The sequence below is a fragment of the Beta vulgaris genome, chromosome 6 (assembly GCF_026745355.1).
Source record: "Beta vulgaris subsp. vulgaris cultivar EL10 chromosome 6, EL10.2, whole genome shotgun sequence".
Classification (NCBI taxonomy): domain Eukaryota; kingdom Viridiplantae; phylum Streptophyta; class Magnoliopsida; order Caryophyllales; family Amaranthaceae; genus Beta; species Beta vulgaris.
In genome coordinates this window covers 9129736-9153143 of record NC_079207.1, presented here as the reverse complement: position 1 = coordinate 9153143, position 23408 = coordinate 9129736, and the positions used below count along the sequence as shown (strand labels likewise).

Here is a 23408-nt window from a genome sequence, read left to right as displayed (position 1 = left end):
AAGAACCAATATATGAAATGATTTTTGAATTTAAGTTTGTCTAAAGGTAGTAAAACAATATATTTTTGGTTTATTGAAGGAAAACTAGTTTTTAAGTCTAGACAATGCGTAGGTTGCATCGTGTAAACTTGTAAAGTCTATTACATCCAATGGTTAAACCTTCGAGAGGTTAGGAGGAAAGAGAAAGCAATGAACTGTTCATCCAAAAACAAGTACGACCATCAACTTTTTGGATATAGACAAGGTAGACAACTGGAGTTTTATTTATTAGTTATTACTGTCCTACTATCAATTCTGCTTTTCTATGGAATAAAGTTGAGATGATTTATTTGTTTGTATTTTCGAGGATTATTACTTTTAGTAAGAGGGATTTTGACGAGAGAGTAAATTAAATGAAGATAATTTTGAAAGAAAGCTCAATTAAATAGCTTTGATATTTTTTTATCGTTACTAATTTCTTCACCATCAACCAATACAACATTTCTGTACTTTATACTGTCTTCATAGCTCATATGCATAAAAAAAACTAGTACGACATTTCTCCTACCAATCCCAAGGAAAACTACTTCTCTATGGAATACAATAAGTATAAATAGCTAGAAGAACATCCGCAACTTGGCAAGTTTCCTCAATCTCAAAATCAACGATTCAAAGAGTCAAAAACCTCCAACTACCACTGTTCCCTTTCAAAAAATCTCTCTCTTTTCTTAGAATTCTGAAACCCTAAACAATTCATTCATAGAAAAACCATGGTATCATCAACTATTATCGATCAGCTTAAAATGGAACTTCCTCTAAAACAGGAAACTCTGGTTTTATCCGCCGATAATTCCACCGGTCTCGTCCTCGTTGACTTAGTCAACGGATTCTGCACTGTCGGTGCCGGCAATATGGTAAACTACGTTTTCTCTCTCTTCCTCCATTGATGTTTTTTCTGTAAATAAAGAATTTTGAATTGATTTTTTTGGCGGTATTTTAGGCTCCAAAGGTGCCGAATAAGCAAATTGAAGAAATGGTTGAAGAAACAGCGAGATTAGCTAGGTTTTTTTGCGATAACAAATTGCCGATTTTCGCTTTTCTTGATTCTCATCATCCTGATGTTCCTGAACCTCCATATCCTCCTCATTGTTTTGCTGGCACTCATGAATCCAAATTAGTTCCAGGTTCTTCTTTGCTTTTTCCTTTTTGAAGTAGAAATTATGTGTGAATTGCGAAATACATGTGTAATTTCACTATGTTAATACTTCCTCCATTTCAAATTACTCCGCTACACTTTAAAAATTTCACTATTTATCTATGAGGTTTGACCATGCAATATTTACTGTATTAGATAAAATCAAATGTTATAATGTAATATGTTGTTGGATTCGTCTCAATGTATATTTTCATAAAATCAAATTTTTATACTTTAGTCTAATACACAATCATAGATGTTAATAGTCAAAGAAGTGTGTAAAAAGAAATGGAGGAAGTAATTAGTTTAGGCATGAAGAAGTACTTTATAAAGTCATATTATTGTTGAGTTGGTGGATTATCATATTGATTGCTTATGTTTTGGTTGTGGTCAATTGTAGAATTGGAATGGTTGGAAAGTGAGTCTAATGTGACAATTAGACTCAAAGATTGCATTGATGGATTTCTTGGTTCAATGGAGGAAAATGGATCCAATGTGTTTGCTAATTGGGTGAAAACCAACCGCCTTGAATCTGTAAGTTACTTTATATTACAGAATAATCTCATACAAAGTTCGTTATGAGGAATGATATATCTATATGAAGTATGAGATATGTGGATAGGTACTTTATTAATTTATTTCTTTTCAATTTTTTTGGTGAAGGTGTTGGTTGTAGGTATTTGTACGGATATATGTGTGTTGGATTTCGTATCCTCTGCACTCTCTGCCAGAAATCGGGGTATCCTTACTCCTCTGAAAGATGTGATTGTGTACTCCGGAGCTTGTGCAACGTATGACCTCCCTTTACATGTTGCAGAGACCATGAAAGACGCGATAGCACATCCGCAGGTAAGGAAATCTCTTTATGTTACTCACACTTGCATCTCAAGAGGCATTTGAGCTGTTTGGATATACTAGTACTTACTATCTTAAGGGGCTGAAAGGATGATGCTTGCTTGACTGAACTCTTTACTAATTGTGCTACCCAATTCGCATCTTGGTTTAGTGAGATCATATTATCAATTGCGGTAGAATACTTGTTGTTCATCTTAGGAGAAGATTTATAATAAAATCCGATAAATGTGCAATATGATATAGTAGCGATGGTTGCAAGGAATTATGCATATATCACATCAAGTGTGTGGAGACAGGAGAAGATTGGAAGAGATGATGTATTGAGCAGTTTCTGAGTAATATTATGTTCTAGGACAACATTTGGGAAGTACTTAACTTAATCATCAAAGTTTTGACAAATTGTTCGAGAGGCAGTAATTTTGGGACTGTATAATTGATTGACCTGTCAGTTATATGGATTGTAGTGACATATATTAAAAGGTGATTACAGAGGACTAACCTTCTTGAGGGTCTACTAATAGCGAATTTGTAGCTCAATTAGACAATTTTTGGTGTGAGGCCGTTAGGGTGTGTCACAGCTTTGTTGTTGTCAGAGACATTATTTATTTCTACTTTATTCTTTTTTATTCTTGTTGCAGGATTTGATGCATCATATAGCCTTGTATATGGCTCAGGGAAGAGGAGCCAAAGTGGTATCAGAGGTGACCTTCACTACACAGCTGTGAATTGGTGTCTAAAATGGCTGCAGGTTTACGGACTTCTCATCGGTGGACAGTTTTTATATCTCTAATACAACTCTTGCTGAGGACTCGCATGTATTATGATCAAATTAAACTTTTTTGATGTTTTTTTGAACCACACAAAAGATAAAGAAAATTTCTCCCATTTAGATCCCAAAAATATAACATCAGTGTTGACTTCATGATCCACATTCTTTAAGAGGCTGTACAACAAATTATATTATTTATTTAATGTTGTATACGTTTTCTACAAATGATAATATGAATAGCGATGCTAATTCTTACACTTTGAGCTCTCTCATTGAAATAAATATTATTCGAGATATTTTTGTATGACGTGATAGGCCCATGGTTTCTTGAGGTATGATTTTAATCCAAACTCTACACTTGGTAGAACTTTGGTCATAGTATGGTTTAAGAAGTATAAACAGATGACCACTTGATCCTAGAAGAATCTGTTTACTTGTTTCTTTTTTGGGTGGGGGAAGGGGGGGGGAGGGGAAATAATGGAGAGCTCAGCAGATTGTTGTTTAGAAGATTGTCCATGGAGCAAAACTTTGCTACTGTGTTTTTATAATTATCAAACTCTGCTTAAAACTAAAGACTGCCTGTTTTTGTGACATTAAAAGCCTAAAAACTATTGTACACAAACCAATGGATTTCTCCTCCAAGCCGCAAAAAAAAAAACAGATGATCTCATAATCTCTATCTAATATCACCAGCAAATACAAGAAAATATACTCTCTTAAAAAACTGTATCTGAGGAATACAGAATATCTCTGTATAATTTTAAGGTGACTTGTCAGCTCTTAAATGATGGTATCTTCGATTCATCATTCCTGGGTGCATGCAAGAAAATATTGATTGCTTTTTCTTCTGTGGTTTAACACCAAAAATGAATGATCTTAACGGCACTCGAGCTCGGTTTCCAGACCTCTCATTTTCATTTTGGCTCTTTGAGGCAGAAAGTCCCAGGTCTTCATTCAACCTGTTTGTGGTACGCTCCACTTCAATGTGGAGACTGGTTATATAATCCATACCAGCTTGTAGTTCATCAGCTACCTTGTTATTCTCTTGTTGCATGTTTGCTACCTCTCCTTGGAACTTTGCAGCTTGAAAACTGGTGAAAATCATGTCATCATCTTCTGCCCCAGCATTTAGGGCGTGCTTTATTTCTTCTTGAATGTGGCACAACTGCGAAAATCTGCGTTGCAGCTCTTCTTTCAGCTTTTCACTTTGCTCCAACCAGACAGTTAATTCCGTTTGTATCTCTCTTAGGTGCTTGTATATTGGCCTGACATCTGATTTCAGAGATGAGTGAGTATCCCCATGACTACTGCCTTCTTTCTTTTCTTGGTTCTTCTCGAGCTTTGCTAATTCTGTTTGCAAATCTTGAACTCCATTCTGGAACTTTTGGATTTGCCCAAATGAAGCACTGAACCTCATCCAGAAATCCAGATTTTCCTCAAGAATATGATCCATTTCTCCCCGTAGTTTCTGCTCAACTGGTGAAATCTCTTTATCTTCACCAGGAAGTATAACTTGTAGTTCATCATCATCTTCAGGGTAAGGTGATGACTCTTCATTTCTTACAGCAGGCTCGACTTCTTTCTCTTTTGCATTCTTATTCTCGTCCAGCCTTTTTTGCAGAACACTCAACTTCTGACGTAAGAAGTGGATCTCTTCATCCTTCGCGACAAGAGAACCTTTCAATTCTTTAAGCTTGTTTTCAATATCTGAGAAATTTTCTTCATTTTTTTTCTCTACTTCACAAAGCTTCTTTTTGGTTTCCTTGTAGCTTCTAAGAGTTGCCGTATACTCAGCTAAAAGAACTTTTTCCTTTCCCTCCAAACCATCCGTGAACAACTGCTGCCAATCTGGCTCATCTTCTCCATTCCTTCTCTGTCCTGGTGGTTGCACTGATAAAGGTGCATTTGTGTCATCTTTAGGCATAGTTACCAATTCTCTTGGTTTAACTTCTTGAGGAGTGCTCGGCTGATCTGTTGGCTGAGTTGCAGGCTGCTCTTTTGGAGTTGCTTGAAGGTGAAATGCTTCATTTTCTTTCTTCTTTAAAGTTTCTTGTGGTTGCTCGCCTGGTGGTCGCACTGATAAAGGTGCATTAGGCTCATCTTTTGGCATAGTTATAACTTCTTGGGGAGTGCTTGGCTGAGTTGCAGGCTGCTTTTTTAGAGTTGCTTGAAGGTGAAATGCTTCATCTTCTTTCTTCTTTGAAGTCTCTTGTGGTTGATCACTTTCATTGTTAGTTGTCTTAGATTCTTGTGGTTGATAATCATCTGTCTTGCAAGGAATTGAAGATTCATTCTTTGAGTCAAGTGGAGCAGTTTTCTCGGCCTTCGCACCATCTTGAGTAAGACTCGAGGTACTCGTATCACTTACCTGCATATCCTGTGCCACCTCTTTCTCCACATCCACATTTTCTGTGGACCCTTTACTTTCTTGGGACCTAGTTGAATTCTTGATATCAGGATCGGAGCGCGCTTCAGTAAGATGACTTTTGAGGTTGCTATCTTGGTTCTCCAAGCTGTCGTTTAAATCCTGAAGTCCTCTTAGCTTATTTTCCATCTCACCCAGCTTGTCAGTTAAAGTGGTTTTCCCCTCAATCAGGTTTGCCTTGTCATCTTCAAGACTCTTAATTTGTGATTGGAGCTCGTCAGTCTCTGACCTTAATCTATGTACTAGGGCAGTCTGAGAAGACATTGAAGATTCTAGGTTGATCACTTTATTTACAAGCTCATCAATCTTTTCAGCCATTTCTAACACAGAGAGTGATGTACTTTCACCTACATCAAAGTGTTCCTTAATCTTCTCTCGAAGTATTTCAATGCCCTTTGATTCTTTCAAAACACCTACTGGTTCATCATTGCAGCTAGTTGAGTCCTCTGCCTTTAAGGTACGATCTCCAGTTTGAGAGACGTCAGTTTGATTCCCCAGGTACTCACCCTTGAGAGAGTTCAACTTATCACGAGCATCTTTTATCCTCTGGTGGTCTGCTTTTGCATCCGCTTCAGCTCTTTCCTGCTTCTCCTGAAGCTCAACCAAGGTGTCATTGCATGATTTAATAGCAGCTTCAGCCATTAAAGTCCGAGCTTCATCATCCTCAATTACTTGGGCTATCCCAAATTCATCTTGTAACTTCGAGATTTTTTCTTGTGTTCCAGAAATCTGCTCATCAATGTCCCAGTACTTAGCATACCCGCTCTCATAAGAACTCTTTGCAAATTCCTTCTCTGTTTGTAGAGTTAGAATTTGCTTCTGAAGCTTGTCAATCTCATTAGTGGCCTCAGTGATTGTCAGACCAGATTTCGGAAATCTGTTAGCATGAGCTCCTGATTTAGGTGCATTCCTACCAGGAGGAGAGCTTCTTTGGGCGTTCGCTGTTAATGCAATGATAGCCTTAATATTCTTGGTAGGGAACTTTGCTGGAGCTTGTGGGATGTTCGGATTGGATGCTCGATCTTGAAATTTTCTGGGCATTCTTGGGGAATAATCATCATCATCATCCATTGGGAACTGGTACTGGTCTGGAAATGCAGATGCGAGTGTGGTATTTGCATTCTGTAGCTCTTTAGAGATGTGGTCATATCTTTCTGCTAAAGATCTGTAAGCTCGGTAGGATTCCTCCACAAAGTTTATCAACTCTGGTCGTTTCTTGTAGTACATTTCGGCTCTTCTAGCAAAAGAGTCTCCATCTTCTTCAATGAGTTTAAGCACAGCTTCGACCTTATCTCCCATATCTGTAGCAAGCAGCAATAATGTCAATATCTGGGTAATGCTGCCTAGGAAGCAGGAACTGTATGCATTGAATTAGTACATCATCATGCATATGGACGAGGGAGAGATACAAAGGAGAGAGATACTTCCTCCGTTTTCTACAACTCGTAGCATTGAAATGTGCTCAACGACCAAGGAAGGGAGAGAGATAAAAAGGATCCAACCAAAAATGTTTTTTCTATGTAATTCAAATCCACTTTCAAATATATGTTATTTCTATGTTAATTCATATCTACTCTCAAATATATGTTTTTTCTTCTATGCTGTAAACTTACCTTGGTCTTTAAACATTAGAAGACGAAATACGAGTTATGCATAAAATTCTAGCAGGGTACATGGAAGATTCAAGTAATACAACCATGGGTGCGTTTATTTATGCCTGAAAACTGCACCCAGAAAAAACTAAAGTGCTAAGAAGTTGCATGTGTGAAAGTTAAAAGGTACCATGACAAGATTAGCATATTGTTAATTGTTAATATTATTATCTATTCAGCAAATTCGTTCTTTACAATCAGAATATGAGATTAATGTGATTATGTGATCTCATTTGACTTGTTGGTTTGTTCATGATATACTTGAGATCAATATGCAATTGTTTCAGGAATATAACAGGAAAATCCCAGAAATGATCAAGAAAGAAAGGGATAAAAAAAAAGAAGCTTTATAATGGTACGTTAAACATACCTTGAAGGCTTTGTTCAAGCCATTTGGATTGTTTAGTCCTGACATGGCTTGCATACCACCATGAATATGCATTGCTTGCTGCCCTCTGCAACATATTCGAGTTTCGGTCGAATTTTTCACTATTTTTACAATGATTTCTAGAAAATTTGTTTCTGATATTCTTCAATCAACAAGAAAATATAGCAGAAAAACATATAAGAAAAATATCTTCTTTCTTTGTAAAATTTCCAAATTGACTTTCTTCCTTCATCCCATTTTTTCTTGTCTGAATATGAGCAGAACGTGGAATGTAATGAACCAAAAAAAAAAAATTCTAAAAATACAGAATGTACTCTGATTATGTAAAAAATAGGAGAGAGAAAATATAAATTGAAGAAGAATAAAATCAAGGGGAATGTGCAAAAGACTAGACTCCCTCTAATGTGGGGTTGTGGCATGGAGAAAACTTCGGTTACAATAGTTTGTCAAATATAGTAACACTTTCTTTTGCTTTCTCTTTAAACAATCATAAACAAAGGGAAAAAAATAAAAAATGAATAAGGAAAGGCATAAAAAAGAAGGAATTGTTGCAATCAATTTTCTCCATGTGTCAATCCTAAGTTTGCCTACCAAGTCCATCACATAGTTGCTTTTAATTCTTTGGAAACCTTTTTTCATATAGTTCTAGCTTTTGAGCTTCCTTTCATTCTCTATGTGGTGGAATTGGTTTTTATCAGTAGGATAATTATGGTATACATCATTATGTTGAGAAAATATAACAGTAAAATGTTATATCTGGTTGGCTATACAAATATTTCATGACTTATATTACTATGTTTATTACCAAATAAAATTTTAAATCGTTCGTTTTGATTGACACCAACATCTAATTTTGATTTTCTTTGCAATATTGAAAATTTTGTCCACATGCTTCAAATATGAAGATTGAAAACCATCTTTTTTTTTAGAAAAAAAAAAAAACATTTCTTCTTGTACTTTCTTGCAAAATATGGCATATTGAGCATTTAAATTGATTCTATAGGCCTTTTAATTACTCCATCCGTCCCAAAATATAGTTCTCATTTCTATTTTGAGAGTCAAATTTTAAAACCTTTGACCAAATATTATTACTAATGTATACAAAAAAACATATTCATAAGGGTTCTTGTTAGATTCGTCTCAATGTGTAAATTCGTAATATCAACTTTTTATTTTTTGTACTAATAAGAAATAGAAGATATCATAAGTCAAAAGTACGTCTTGGAGACTGTGCAAAATGAAATGGAATCTATATTTTGGAACGGAGGGAGTATCTCGGATGGTTGTTGTCACTCAATCACTCTATAGGCTGAAAGGTGAAAAATGCCAGAAAATCATGTAAAATTTTTGCTCTTTTAGAAAATGGTTTCTTTTGAAAATAAAAGAGCTTCTTCAAGATGAATTTTCATTTAAAATAAATCAATGGAAAAGATTTCATAACTTTTGAAATTTGTTAAATTTAGAAATGGTCACACGGATAATTGTCTCACCAATTATAATTACTATAGGTCTTAACCTTTAAAATGGTTTTTTTATCATTATGTACTTTTGAAAAAGTATATCTTTTCTATAGAGATATTACCTCATCTTAAATAGTGACATCATACGTCACCAAAACAAATGGATCATAATTCATATAATGGAAATTGACATATTGGTTTACCTAAGACACAATATAACAAAGGCTTTGCATATTCACTATATCATGAAAGCAGAGAGTAATGATTGATTCTTACACAATATTTTAAGTTCATTGTTCAAAAGATTATTATAATCACACGGTCAAGTTACATGACCTGATCATCTTAAGTATAAAGAAAAGAAAGAAATGCAAATTAAGAAATGGTTTTCATAACAGCTTAAACGTAATAGAGTGCACGTTATAAAGTTGACATCCTCCACCCTCCAGTCTGAAACCAGATCAGCTGCCAGGCCAAAAGAAAGTACCATCTGCAGCCTCAAATGTGCTTGAGATGCCTTCATAATATGTTACTCAGCCACAAATTGAGTGTCTACTCGGATATGAATATCCAAGTATCCGACTCGACTATTTTATAAAAAAAAAAATCAGGTTTTTAGTTTAAAATGAAATATCCAAGTAAAGTGTCGTGTGGGACACGACATGACATCCCATTTTTGAAGTAAATGAAAGTGTTAGGGTAACACTGTATTCATATAATGCTTCAAACCTTTTATTTAGAGACTACGGTGCATTATCTTCACCATTAAAAGATAAATTTCAGGTTTGATCAAATATAATCGAACTCCCCTAATGTTTCGAGGAATATCACAAAACATCAGATATTCTAGTAATAAGATATATGGAAACTATTAGCTATATTGCCTAATACAATAAGGTACGGTCTGCGGAATTGCGAATCCTTATATAATCATATGGATACTGCAGTTTTGCATACCAGTACTAGCAGCTTTGCTTGTTCGTTTGAATAACATAAGAGCCTACGAAAACAATAGAAAGCTGAAATATTTACAAACTACTTCAGAATGGAAGTTGGGGGAAGTCTAAGCATATGATCAAATTACGAAATATTTACATTCTAATGGTATGTACAGACAGTAACTTAGAATCTTGAGGAAAAGGTTCAGCAACCCATTTCAGTCTGACCTACCTATGATCGAAAATGCGATTATAATATCAGGATCAACTAGATCACCAAATTCCAAAAACGGTTGCTGGATATTAATGTTCTCCAGATTTCCAAACATCTTAGGCCATCTCTGCTCCTGATCTTCAGAACACTTGCGAATTACTTCATTCAGACCACTTATTGATCTTTCACTTTCCTCCCCAAACCTTCATTGTTTCTTTGCAGGGCGAACTTTCAGTTTAAACATAGATATAATGGTACATTCAAACTCCAATGACACAAACGAACCACTTTATTTATTATCAAACATTATAGAAACAGTGGGCTTCAGAAGTTCTGCAGCGAAGAAAGCCATTGGTCCATCATGTTCTTCCCTTCTGCAAGATTCCATCACAAGATTTAGTTAGGCCTTCGAGAAATTTACATAAATTTTACAGGTTTCGTCGCATGATTTATAAAGCCTTATGCAGAAAGGAACATATAAATCTCGTAAACTCGGCAGAAGAAAGATACATAATGCTGAAGGAATAATACAAAGATGAAATCAAGTGACAATTACTGCTCGCAGCCCGTTTATTAGATGGTAATAAACGGTGGTTATGGTGATAAATTCATATCTAGTTTTGAATAGAAAATATCATGTCAATATCCACCCAAAACTTGTGCTTTTCTTCACAAAATTCCATTACCACTTTAGACTTCAGAGGTGGTATCGAGTGAGAGCACAAACTTGTGAAGATAATCACATCTTTGGGGATGAGATTCTATGACCACTGTAATGAGTGGGGATTTTCCTGACAAATTACATCGAAAGCAATCACCCATTACTGCCATTTGACATCGCCTACCAAATGGGAACTTTAAAAAATTGGCCAACATAACTAGGGTTGTCTTTGTTTTTGACTTGCTAAGAAATTCCTCCAAAGCATAACGATAAAGATAGACATACTTCAGCAGTTCATCCTGTACTTCAGATATTGCATCAAGCAGGGCTGGGAAAGCAAAAGGCCACCAAAACCACTTTAAATAGCTTAAGAGCACAATAGGGATTAGGGGTGAGAGCCACTGCTTGTTTAATTGATCAACTTCTTTTCCTCTCAATATCACAAACTATAATCCCTAATATCAATATTACGATCAATAGAGACGATTTACTCACTTCATTCAATAAGTCGTTAAACACTAACAGAACTTTCTCCATGACAATCCAGATTACAATTTTCTCTATAAGCTGCCTAAAAGCTTCTGCTTCCTAGAGAATATACAATTACACTCCCAGACACCAAGACACGCAAGTATAAGATAACTAATTACACTTCCAAAATCCAAAATCAGGAGGCAGACTGGCAGAGCCATATTGATACTCCTTTGAAGATAGAAACATTTGAACCTGGGATTTAAACCTACATTCCATCCCTCATAGATCAATAATACCAGACCTTCACCCCACACATGTATTCCTCCTTTTCCATATTAGTTAGTCCCCTTGGTTCATAGATGAATTATCATACAATCATCTTTCAGTTATTTCACTACACTAACACATCACTGGTCAACTCCTAAAATTAATTTCTTTACGTCTGTAAAAAGTAAAATAGGTCATCATAAGGGGGGAGCATGGTATCAGCTTGCTCTGTTTAAGATGGGAGCACCAAGAACAATTGGGTTCTCCCGGAGTCAAGCATTCATTAAAATGTGAACAGAACTGTCGCCTGTAAACCAATGATTACTAATAAGTACCAATAGGAGTGAAATAGAAGGGGCTGGACAACAATATCCTCACTAGTGACTGTCTTACTTGAGTACAACCAGCAGAACATTCCACCAAATAAGTAATTATTCAAGTTGCCAGAAAGATTTTTGGGCTGCCCATTTAAGCAATACACTGCAAATTTTTATGGCATAAAACCTTATATGCATCATTATAGATTATCGATGCCGGAGGGTACAGGCATTTCCTAGAAGAAACTCAAAATGAAGAAGCTCCAAAAGGAGAAAATGGCCTGTGGAACTTTAATCAAAACCATGTACACTAAGGTACTGGGGGCATACTTAGACAGCCTACGGTTAAACTTGTTTAACCAAGCAGGAGTGATATAAAAATTATCACCCCGAAACTTTAAACTCCTACAAGACATTGAGTGAACTAAGCCTCTTAAGCTAAGAGCAAACAACAATCACTTATATAAACCTAACCAAATGAATCCACATCAATTAACAGAAAACCCTGCAAAAAGGATTAACCAAAGACAATAACTCCGCACTAATCTCAAATACCTGATCTAGCGCAAGAGTTAGCAACAAAAAGATCCACACAAAGTGCATAAACTATACATCAAATGAACAAATAGAATGATCAATGTTCCTATATTCTCATAACCACAAAGAGTAAGAGCCCTCATTTAAGTTTCCTTAAGTGTGATTAACTATGAGTAATTAAGTGTGCACCAAACTAAAAACTTAATTAAGCATGGTTAATTACTACAGTTAACTAATCCAGAGCCTTCAGCTTGAAGCAAGAAATCACAAACAAGAAGCACTTGCAATATCTTACTTAACAATAGAAACTAATATGAATGAAAGTATTATAAAACAGAAGTTAATTAAGAAGAATAGTTACCAGTGTAGGGCTCACTAGTGAAATTCTTGATGGTGTTCAAAAGCTGGATATTACTATTAGGCCCTTCAGTTGGCCCCCTTCTATCATTCCTATAACAAGGAACCAAGACTGCAAAACTATCATCAGTCTCATCATCACTCAAGAAATCAGGTCCATGTGGCTCCAGCCACCCAATGGACCAATCAGAATCCTCAGATTCAGACCCTGATAAACAAACTCCATCTTTTGGGACAATAACAACATCATGCTCTCTCTCAATCTTTCTCTCTTCTCTACTATGCCATTTCTTCTTAATCTTTCTTGAAGAAGAAGAGTTCATCTTTGTTCCTCTTACTGGAAATTTCACACTCTCAATTTCTCTCACCCCAAAACCATTATTTGGTGAAGAATTTGAAGAACACATGTTGGTAAAATTTTCTGTCTCCTCTTTTCCACCCCACAAGGGTAAACCCCACAACTTAAACCTTGGAAATGCCATTTGAGAAATGCACAAACTAAACAACACCCAGAGAAAAAAAAAAAGGGGGGGTTGAATTTCAAACAATATGGTAACCTTTCAAAGCTTAGTGCTTTGACCCGAAATGAATGAAGTGAATACTTAAGTAACCCAGAAATCTTAGAAATTGGAGACAATCACTTCGAGAAAGAAAAATTATTGAGGGGAAATAGTAACCCAGAAATCAATCAAATATTAGGTAAAAAAATTTACCCAAATAGAGATAATTCACTACAATCTCAGTCACAAAAACAGAATCTTGATATGGAATAAGGCAAAAGGCAAAATAATCTCAACCGAAACAACTAGAAACAAGAACTTGCTTCAATAGTCCATATATATGTCACTGACCCACCCTTTTTTATATTTTTAACTGAAAAAAATATTTCTAATTTTGGAAAATCCGTAACAATAATTCAAGCCCACATGACAGAAGTATCCCAATTTAGAATAAACGGATGGGAAAAGAAAATAAAAGAAAAAAACTCAGATAAAAATAGAAGCAAATCAAAGCATTGATTACAAAAACAAAATTAATTTTTAAAAATATAAAGAAAAATCCCTAAGACCAGGAATAATTTGATCAATCAAAAAATGAAAAATTGGAGACTTTTACAGAGGGGTTTATTTCAAAATCGGAGAAACCCAGATTTTTGGGTGAAGTTCAATAGTTAAGAACATCGATAAAAATCGAAACTTTAACCCCAGAATTTGAAGAATTGTTATGTAGTTAGTAAGGAGAAGTTGTCATAAACTGAGTTCAAAATTCGAGAATTTTTTTCTCAAAATATCAAACTCACCTTCTTCGTTCCCCTTTTACCTCCCTCTTTGTCTCTCTCTTCCTCTTTCTCCCCCAAACGAAGGATGTCAACTGACAAAATTTGGTAGAGTGAGAAAGCAATTTATATCCCTTTTATTCCAATTTTCTTTTATCTTTTAGGAGAGGGGTAAAAAGTAAAAACCTATAAATTTTTTATCTCTAAATTTATGAATTTTTTCCTTGGATAATGCAAAAGTGGGTTTTAATTCCCAAAATATGCCCAAAAATATTAAAATTTCCTGCGTACCGTCCACGTAGGACGGCACGCGAGATTTTTTTTTTTTAGTAAAACCGCTACTCGGAGTAGCGGTTTATAAGTGTCGAGAATTTTTTTTTTTTTCAACTTAGGTAAAACCGCTACTCGGAGTAGCGGTTTATAAAAAAAAAAAAAAAATTATTTTTATTTTTTATAAACCGCTACTCCGAGTAGCGGTTTATTATGAAAACTGATATCTGCTTACCATATTTTTGCGCAGGTAAACCGCTACTCAGAGTAGCGGTTTATATTTATAAACCGCTAGCGGTTTATATTTGTAAACCGCTACTCAGAGTAGCGGTTTTTATTTGTAAACCGCTACTCCGAGTAGCGGTTTATTTTAAAATTAAACCGCTACTCTGAGTAGCGGTTTCTGTGGGTTAAAACAAAAAAAAAAAAAATTTCTCGCGTGCCGTCCTACGTGGACGGTACGCAGGGAATTTTGATTTTTTTGGGCATATTTTGGGAATTAAAACCCACTTTTGCATTATCCAAGGAAAAAATTCCTAAATTTATCTAAACTATTTAAACTTATCTGAATTTATGAGTATGATGGTAAATAATTTAGCTTGTAAAATACTTATTAGATGTGATTGAATTTAATTGAAATTTATTGGACCTAACTAAATTTGAATGAAATTTATTCGACATTATTAAACTTGATTATAATTAATTGAATCTGATTGAAACTTACTGGACCTGATTAAACTTATATAAAGTTATTTAAATTTATTAAAACTAATTAGATAATTAGATTTGATTGGAATTTAATGAACCTGATTAGAACGTATTTGATTTGTAGTCGTTTATCCAAAAAAAAATTGTAAAATTATCCGCTAAAAAATTATTGATAGTAACCATTAATTTATATCGTAAATGGTTTAATTATTAGTATAAATTAATTAGACAATAATAATATTAATTACTACTCTTAATATAGAAAACAAAAATTCATATAAGAGAAACTTAATACGACTAAATATCAATATTACAATTTTAATAATAAATTAAAATCAACTACTAATTACACATTTAATATTAATTTATTTGTTACCAAATTTTTGAAACCTATTATACGTAATCTCTATTATATAAGGGAAGGGGGAGCAATGGTGTCCTCTTTTGAAATGCCTATTTTACCCTCCTTCCCTTTCTAAATTACAAAAGGAATGTCAAAATCAAAATCGACACTCAAAGAAAACTACGAAAATTAATTTACAACACTCACTCACAAATCACTTAAAAGAAGAAACTTTACAAATCACTCATACAATTGAGAAAATCACGTTATAAAAATCACCCAAATCACTCAAATAATCAGAAAATTTTATTAAAACTAATTAAAATTAACATACAAACTAAAACTACTAACCTAGAACGTCAATACATACAAAAACATTTACAAAAATTTACTTACAAATCACTATTCTCAAGAATCATTCACAATTAATGATGGGCCATGATAAAAAAAAAGGTGTATTTGTAGTGAAATCAGTTAGAAATTAGACAAGGAAAAAATTTATTTACTTTTTATAGTGTTTCCTATATATAATAAACTTTTACATATATTTGACCTATCTTTTTTATTATATACTAGCGATTAATTATCAAGGTAAAAAGGTTTATGTAAAATATCATTCAAGAATTAAAGTACAACATATCTCTATTATATAAGGGAAGGGGGGAGCTATGGTGTCCCCGAATGAAGAGACTATGTTACCCCTTCCCATTCTAAATTACAAATTTACTTACAAATCAAAGGGGGATTCAAACAAAAATACCAAAATATAATTATAACAATCACTACAAACTACAACCTATGAAAAAATTGACTTGAAATCAAAGTGTCCACTTTCTTTACAATTTATGAAGTACTGTACTTAATTCAAAAATCAACTAAAAAATTATATATTAGAAATCATAAATAAATTCAATAAAATTTCTATTTTGTTCATAGAATTTAACTTTCAAAAGTAAAAAAAAAAAAAAAAAAAAAAGATGGTGAGAGACTTAAGTGACAGATTCTAAACCAATCCAATTTTGCAACTAAAAATAATTATAGTTCGTATGTATAATGTTCAAATTTCGACTCTTATGCCGAAGAAAATCGAGTTTCTATTTCGACAAAAAAATTCAAGCACGTATCGCGTGTAAAAAATTCTAGTTGGAACTTATTTGAACTAATATGAATTTATCTAAGCTTATTATACCAAACTTGTTTTTTAAAAGTGAAAAGGACGCACTTAATTTTTTTTAAAAAGCTCGAGATACTCTTGTATTTTGATATTTCCACTATATACACCTAATGTGTGCAACAAATCCACTAAATACTTTTTATAACTCACAAACATACATCTCATTAATTAGCCCTTAGGGTATGTATACTTGAATTGACGGTAATATATGAAGGGATAATAAAAAAACAAATTAAGGAAAATCAAGATTGTAAGAGGTGGCCATAGTTGGGATAAAGTATGTGGTAGTAAAGAAAAAGAAAAGGCAAAATTGGCCTCATCCCTACAAAACTATGACGCGGGTGTAACTAACAACATCAATTTTGACTAATAGCCAAAACACCAATTATGGGCATAGGTGCAATGTGTACCATATATGACCCCGAAGCTCCATTCTCCCGCGGGCACGATGAATCCTCATTGATTTATTATTTTTTCTAACCAAATAGGACTTGGGTGCATGTATCACCACGAATTTTGACTTAGTATCCAAAATATCACGAACTATCAAACTTGGTGAACCGGAAGTAAGATATTTAGCCTTTATTTGCTGCTACAAGTTCTTGTTTTTAGCTTTTAGTGCATTCATTTCCATTTTCAAACTCCGTATTCTTAATTCCTATAAACACCACTGTGAGCTTTAATTTTGACTATTAGCCGACCAAAAAACTTACCTCATGTATCATGAATTATACGCACTGCATGAAATTCAATAGTTCGTGATATTTTAATTAGTAGTCAAAGTTTGTGGTGCTACATACGTTCAAGTAATAGTTTTGCGGTGTTCAAACTAATAAGGAGGGCAATTAGGGGGAAAATAAATTAATAAGAATTTATCATATTCGACAAAAAAATGGAGCTCTAACATCATTTATAATATGCATTACACCCAAAGTTTGGATACCTTCTTGTAAAAAAGTTTATGGAGGAGCTAGAAACATGTTTGGAGCAAGGAGGAGTTATAGTAACTCACAAGTGACAAGTCACATAGAAGATTTATCACCTGGTTTTAAAACCAAAAAAAATTGTAATGACGCGTCTACTCGGGAGGGCCAATCATTGAGTATGTGTGCTCAGCAAAAAGACGCGTGGCGCATTTTGCTTGATGAGTAACTATATAATTTGCGATTTTTTCATATGATCATTTGATCATAAATATCGTGGTGTTAATCTAAGCTTTTGTGTACGCATACCACATGTGCGGCAGATATAAGCCCTAAGCTCTTGGCCCAAATAAAACGAGCAGTATTCTTTACTTTCAATTTCATGCACCCTTTTGTCAAGGTTGTTCTTGCTCCCTAACGAGTAACGAGTAACGAGAAACGAGTAACGATGAATTCAATGTTTCCTACGTGCAATCAATAAATATTCTGAAAGGATAATAGTTAATTCAAGTGGGTAGAGCGCTCTCCCTTGACCCCTGTGGTCAGAGGTTCGATCCTTACCCCCAGCATTATGCTGGGGTATTTCCTTAACATGCCTTACCAGTCAATGTATTAGTGTTTTCTACAGGTTAGTAGCCTTGTAGGGGTTAGTCCTTGGACTGACTTAATTTCCTAATAAAAAAAAACAATAAATATTCTTATGTAGCAACCCAACGGAAAGGAGAGAGTTTGTAGAGAATTGCATAGCCAATAAATATAGGCCCGTCCCCGTTGGCCCAACCCGAATAACCGATATGAGACCCTTTCCCCCGAAAGTAAAATAATGTGAATATGACCCGAACTTGAATCTACCCGAATCCGGAGTGGCCCAACCCGAAATTGACCTGATAATGATGACTCGAATCCGACAAGTTGTCATATTAGTTACTTTTAAAACAAATTTAAGAAAAAAATTGTAATGAAATATTATATATGATTTATTCATTGTCCATTAATTATTTAACTTACTCTCATTAGTCGTATATGTGTTTATTTATTTATGAGATTGAAACCCGACCTAAACGTAACCCGAACACAAAGTTGACCCTATTATGACCCCACCTGTATTATCTGTTTGTCATCTCTAAAAAAAATTGGTTATTTAGAAAATATATTTGTTAGAAGGGGCAAATTTTTTTGGTAGAAGAGAGAAATTTTCTTCTTTTTGGAGTAAGAGAGAAACTTATTTAAGCATAGATATATCTGATGGAACACGTAAGTCGTATGATCATAGGTTAGCAATTTAATACTATAAGATAGGACAAAAAAAAACAAATCATAATTGCTAAAAATGAAATAAAGCATAATAATAAAAAATAAAGAGAACGAATTGAAAGGGTCATAATTTTTTAAGAAAGGCAATAAAGAAAATTCTAAAATTGGACATTGCACATAGAGCTGGGCATGGGTCGGGTCGAGCTTATTCACAGGCTCGGTCCGAGTGCTTGGAGAAATGTCGAGTCGGGCCCGAGCCCATTAGTGCCGGGTCGGGCTTGAATTTTCCAGATTTTTTCCACAGCCTGTGGGTCGAGCTCGTGCCTCCTGCAGGCCTGAACTATGTTTTATGTTGTTTTTTTGAAAATTTGACATTTTTATGCTAAAAAACCAATGAAAGGGGTGTTCGGCCCATGGGCCATCTATGTCGGTGTAGGTCTGAAATAAAATTTCTTAATCATGACAAGTCCGCGACCCATGTAGCGGAAAATGGATCGAGCCGAGCCTCGAATGGGATCGAGTTGGGCCGGCCCAACACGCGTGTTGGCCCGACCCATGCCCACCTCTAGTTGCATCATAGTCTTACTTGAACTCACAATTTATTACTCGATCTATTTTGATTAGTTTTGTTTTTCTCTTTTCTTTCTCTGAATTATCAAAGTAACTCTATAAAAATAAGTGAGAAATATATAATGATAACATAACCCTGTAATGCCACATCATCTTAATTACTTAGATTCAGTAGTACCATAAGTATCATTATTGATACCGCATTATAGAATCTTTTAAATAGTCACAAATGGTGGTGATAGTAAATCGGCAATACAATATCGTGTCCATTTGCAAAGGAATTCTCAGGTCAAAGTTCATGGTAATGATTTATCCCAAAATATCGATTTTTTTCCTAAAATTTCATCACTATTCTATAATACTTGAAAAGGTGATATGGAGTGACAATAAAAATTTATGAACGAAAACACATGTTTTGAGATGAAAATTCATTACTATCGATATGAACAAAATATTTTCAAGAACACATGCTTGGCCCCTCTTTTTTTCAAAAAAAAAAAACTATATTTCAAAGCCATATTATTCTTTTGTGATACTTGATAGTTATTTACACAAAATTATATGGCAAAAATTAATATACGCTTGATATAATTTGAGTTATTTACTCTCACTCACATCGGTTAAACGTCAACACCTTATAAAATGATTAGTTCTTATCCACTTCCAAAATATACTCTCTAAAATATGCACGCCCATGGTAACTACTAACTTCAACCACCACACGTAAAGTGTTCCTAATATATGTCATTGTACTCTATTTTTTCTATTTCTATATTTGGTATGGATAAAACCTTGAAAATAATGTTATACGTGTGATCAATAAGAGAACCGGATATCCCACTCCAAGGCACGGAAACTACGCTTTCCTATTAGTTTAATTTCGCCCCTCTAGGATCACCGGGTTATCACGAAATAACTAATGAGATACAATGGAGAGAAACAATCCACTTAGATGATCTTCTAAGTGAATCAAACAAGAACTTGTGTTTTGTGTTTGTGAAGAACACTCAAGAGAAGATTGCAAGTTTTCTCTTAAGCAAAGCAAGAAGGTTTTGAGAGTATAGAAAATCTGATTTTTCTTCTAACCCCTCACTCATAGGAATCCCAAGGTTTATATAAGAAGAATAAACCTTTCATTGACTAGAGAGGTTAATCACATAACCCCCATCTTAATCACATTGACTAGAGAGGTTAATCACATAACCCCCATCTTAATCACTTATCAAAGGTCTTTAATCTACTGATTAAAGGACCTTCAAAGTCATTAAAATGATCAACAAAGCATCACAACGGATATAAAACCGTCGAGGCAACTTTTCGCATTCCAAGGCAGAAGACACGTCGCGACTCGCGAAGAAGCTCGCGAGTCGCGGCGCTGTGTCGTGACCCGCGACGCCTGTCGCGACTCGCGACGGGCCACTGGTCGCGACTCACGACGTTTGTCGCGACTCGCGGCCAGTCTTATGTCTCCCTTGGTTTATCAATGCGTTTTGCCACTTGATGCACTCTAGCCTTTTGCATACTAGACCTCCTCCTCTTCTAGTACATACCCTTATGAGTTTCAAACCCATTACCCTATAAATGTTCCAACAATCCTCCTCCCATTTATAGGGTAATGTTGAAAAGTTTTTCAACTTGCTATAAATCGCAAACACACATGTTCATGCATCATGGAAATATCTAACGATTGAATTTCCATTTAGTAAAAGTAATCTTTACAATAATTTAGATCATAATGATAGACAAAGCTTTGAATCATATAACCATTACAAATTATTGAAGTTACTAATACACACAAACATAAACTAGGTTCTTAAAACCTCCGACACCTATGAAGCCTTGGTGTCCATATCCATTCATAAGCATTCCAAGTCAAGCCTAAGACTTGATGAAGCGGCCAAACTTCTAGCTTACATAGGTAAATCTTTCCGGACATGCTCCTACAATTGAGCACCTTATCAAAGATTTATTAAGAATAAAATTCAACCTCTTTATCATTGTAGCAACAAGCACTAACCTCGGGATGTATTAAACAAGTGCTCCCAACCTCTTAGAGAAGTACTATCCTCCTTGAATTTGAGATCTAACGTTGTATTAGACATCAAATAGAGTTTTCCTTCACCATAGGTTGATCAATAGGCTTAAGACCCATCCCTTTGTTCATTTTGTTCACTAGTTCCCTTGACAACGGTTTTGTAAACGTATCCGCCAAGTTCAAACTAGACCGAACAAAATTAATAGTTATACAACTATTCCTTATCATTTCCCGCACATAGCTATGTCTAACTCCAATGTGCCTTGACTTGCCATTGTAGACTTCACTATATGCTTTAGCTATGGTTGATGCACTATCACAATGGATAGCAAGAGGTGACATTGGTTTCACCCATAAGTCCACCTCACTCAACACATTCCTTAGCCATTCCGCTTCTTGGCAACAAGAAGCCAAAGCAATGAATTCCGATGCCATAGTGGAATCCGTTATACATGTTTGCTTCTTGGATGCCCATGAAATGGCACTCCTCCAAGAAGAAACACCCAACCACTAGTGGATGAATAATCTTCCTTATTCGAAATCCAACTAGCATCCGAGTAACCTTCTAAGATAGAAGGTTCTCTTTGTATGTTATGACATAATCCAAGGTCTTATTCAAGTACCTTAACACTCTTCTCAATGCTTGCCAATGCAACATACTAGGATTACTAGTATACCTACTGAGCTTGCCAATAGCAAAGGCTATATCCGGCCGAGTGCTAGTCATAGCATACATCAAGCTTCCAATTAAGCTTGCATACTCCAATTGTGAAATTGGAGTACCACTACTCGGAACCAAGTGAATACTAGGATCCATAGGAGTAGCAAAATGAGTCGAATTTGACTCATTATACCTCTTGACCACTTTCTCAATATAATGAGATTGTGATAAAGAAAACGACCCTTTCCCTCTTATTATTCTAATACCTAGAATAACATCCGCTTCACCCAAATCTTTCATGGAGAAGCTAGAGGAAAGGAAGACTTTGGTCTTTTCCACTTGTTCCAAATCAGTCCCAAAAATAAGCATATCATCAACATATAAGCAAATTATAACTCCTTTACCGTTATTATCAAATTTGCTATATACACACTTATCGGACTGATTTATTTTGAACCCACTAGACAACACAACTTCATCAAATTTTTGATGCCATTGCTTAGGTGCTTGTTTAAGACCATACAAAGATCTAACTAATTTGCAAACTTTAGTTTCTTGACCTTTAACCACAAACCCTTCAGGTTGATTCATGTACACTTCCTCCTCCAATTCACCATTAAGAAAAGCATTTTTACATCCATTTGGTGAATTACTAGACCATGAATCGCAGCTAATGCTATCAATAGTCTAATAGTAGCTATTCTAGCTACTGGAGCATAAGTATCAAAGTAATCGATACCATATTTTTGCCTAAAACCTTGGACCACTAACCGGGCCTTATGTTTTAGTATGGTTCCATCGATTTTCTTTTTCCTTACAAAAATCCATTTACAACCTAGGGGTTTGCAACCGGGAGGTAAATTAGCTAAAATCCAAGTGTGATTACCCATTATAGAATCCATTTCATCATTCACTGCCTCTTTCCAGAAAGCAGAATCATGAGACTTCATAGCCTCATCAAAGGATCTAGGATCCTCCTCCATATTGTAACAATATGAAATTTGAGTCGAAATTGACTCCCTTGACCCTTCAACTAAATATAGTTGAAAATCCGGTCCAAAAGATTTCTCTTTTCTAATTCGTTTACTTTTCCTAATTTCCGGTGTTGTAGTATCATGATCATTTGAAATGTCATCTACAACATTGGAACTAGTACTAGGTATCATGTCCTTTGGTTTGGAATCGATGAGAATCTAGTCTCATCAAATATTGCATCCCTTGACTCTATCACGGAGTGAATAGAGACAAAGTCATTGGGCTCAATGACATAAAACCTATAGGCTTTGCTATGTACCGCATAGCCTATAAAAATGCAATCAATTCCTTTTTCACCTAAAGTTTTCCTTTTAGGTTCCGTCAATTTGACAATTGCCCTACAACCCCATACCTTAAGGTAATTGAGATTAGGCTTTTTATTACACCAAAGTTCATAAGGGGTAGTCTTATTCCTTTTATTAGGAACTCGATTTAAAATGTAACATGCAGTTAAAATTGCATCACCCCAAAAACCGTCATTAAGACCCGAATTAGAAAGCATGGTATTAACCATTTCTTTTAGGACCCTATTTTTCCTTTCCGCTATACCATTACTTTGAGGTGAGTATGGGGCGGTTGTTTCATGAATTACACCAATGGAACTAAAATAACTTGGATTATAATATTCACCACCCCTATCCGTTCGAAGTCTTTTAATCTTTTGATTAAGT

The 23408-nt window shown here is 34.9% G+C and overlaps 3 protein-coding genes across 3 annotated transcripts; 1 reads left to right on the top strand and 2 right to left on the bottom strand.

Annotated features, from left to right (window-relative positions):
* The first annotated feature begins 550 nt into the window (after nt 1-550).
* LOC104895513 (hypothetical protein) lies at nt 551-3055 on the top strand. The gene is made up of 5 exons (XM_010682049.4): nt 551-893; nt 980-1163; nt 1575-1708; nt 1838-2023; nt 2668-3055. Exons 1-5 carry the CDS (start codon nt 750-752, stop codon nt 2752-2754), a joined length of 735 nt encoding a protein of 244 aa, XP_010680351.1. The 5' UTR covers nt 551-749; the 3' UTR covers nt 2755-3055.
* A 393-nt stretch (nt 3056-3448) lies between these two features.
* On the bottom strand, nt 3449-7822 carry LOC104895512 (protein NETWORKED 2D). The gene is made up of 2 exons (XM_010682048.4): nt 7246-7822; nt 3449-6524 (listed from the first exon to the last, which is right to left on the bottom strand). The coding sequence occupies exons 1-2, from the start codon at nt 7337-7339 to the stop codon at nt 3559-3561; spliced, it is 3060 nt and encodes a 1019-aa protein (XP_010680350.1). The 5' UTR covers nt 7340-7822; the 3' UTR covers nt 3449-3558.
* Nucleotides 7823-9488: 1666 nt separating this feature from the next.
* Nucleotides 9489-13888, bottom strand: LOC104895509 (uncharacterized). Its single transcript, XM_010682043.4, has 2 exons — nt 12493-13888; nt 9489-10249 (listed from the first exon to the last, which is right to left on the bottom strand). Exons 1-2 carry the CDS (start codon nt 12968-12970, stop codon nt 10200-10202), a joined length of 528 nt encoding a protein of 175 aa, XP_010680345.1. The 5' UTR covers nt 12971-13888; the 3' UTR covers nt 9489-10199.
* Between the last annotated feature and the right edge of the window lie 9520 nt (nt 13889-23408).

Coding starts and splice junctions, on each gene's coding strand:
- LOC104895513 (XM_010682049.4), top strand. CDS start 750: ATGGTATCATCAACTATTATCGATCAGCTTAAAATGGAACTTCCTCTA. Junction 894..979: donor CTGTCGGTGCCGGCAATATG/GTAAACTACGTT, acceptor GCGGTATTTTAG/GCTCCAAAGGTGCCGAATAA. Junction 2,024..2,667: donor ACGCGATAGCACATCCGCAG/GTAAGGAAATCT, acceptor TTCTTGTTGCAG/GATTTGATGCATCATATAGC.
- LOC104895512 (XM_010682048.4), bottom strand. CDS start 7,339: ATGTTGCAGAGGGCAGCAAGCAATGCATATTCATGGTGGTATGCAAGC. Junction 6,525..7,245: donor GCTTGAACAAAGCCTTCAAG/GTATGTTTAACG, acceptor TGCTTGCTACAG/ATATGGGAGATAAGGTCGAA.
- LOC104895509 (XM_010682043.4), bottom strand. CDS start 12,970: ATGGCATTTCCAAGGTTTAAGTTGTGGGGTTTACCCTTGTGGGGTGGA. Junction 10,250..12,492: donor CACTAGTGAGCCCTACACTG/GTAACTATTCTT, acceptor GGAATCTTGCAG/AAGGGAAGAACATGATGGAC.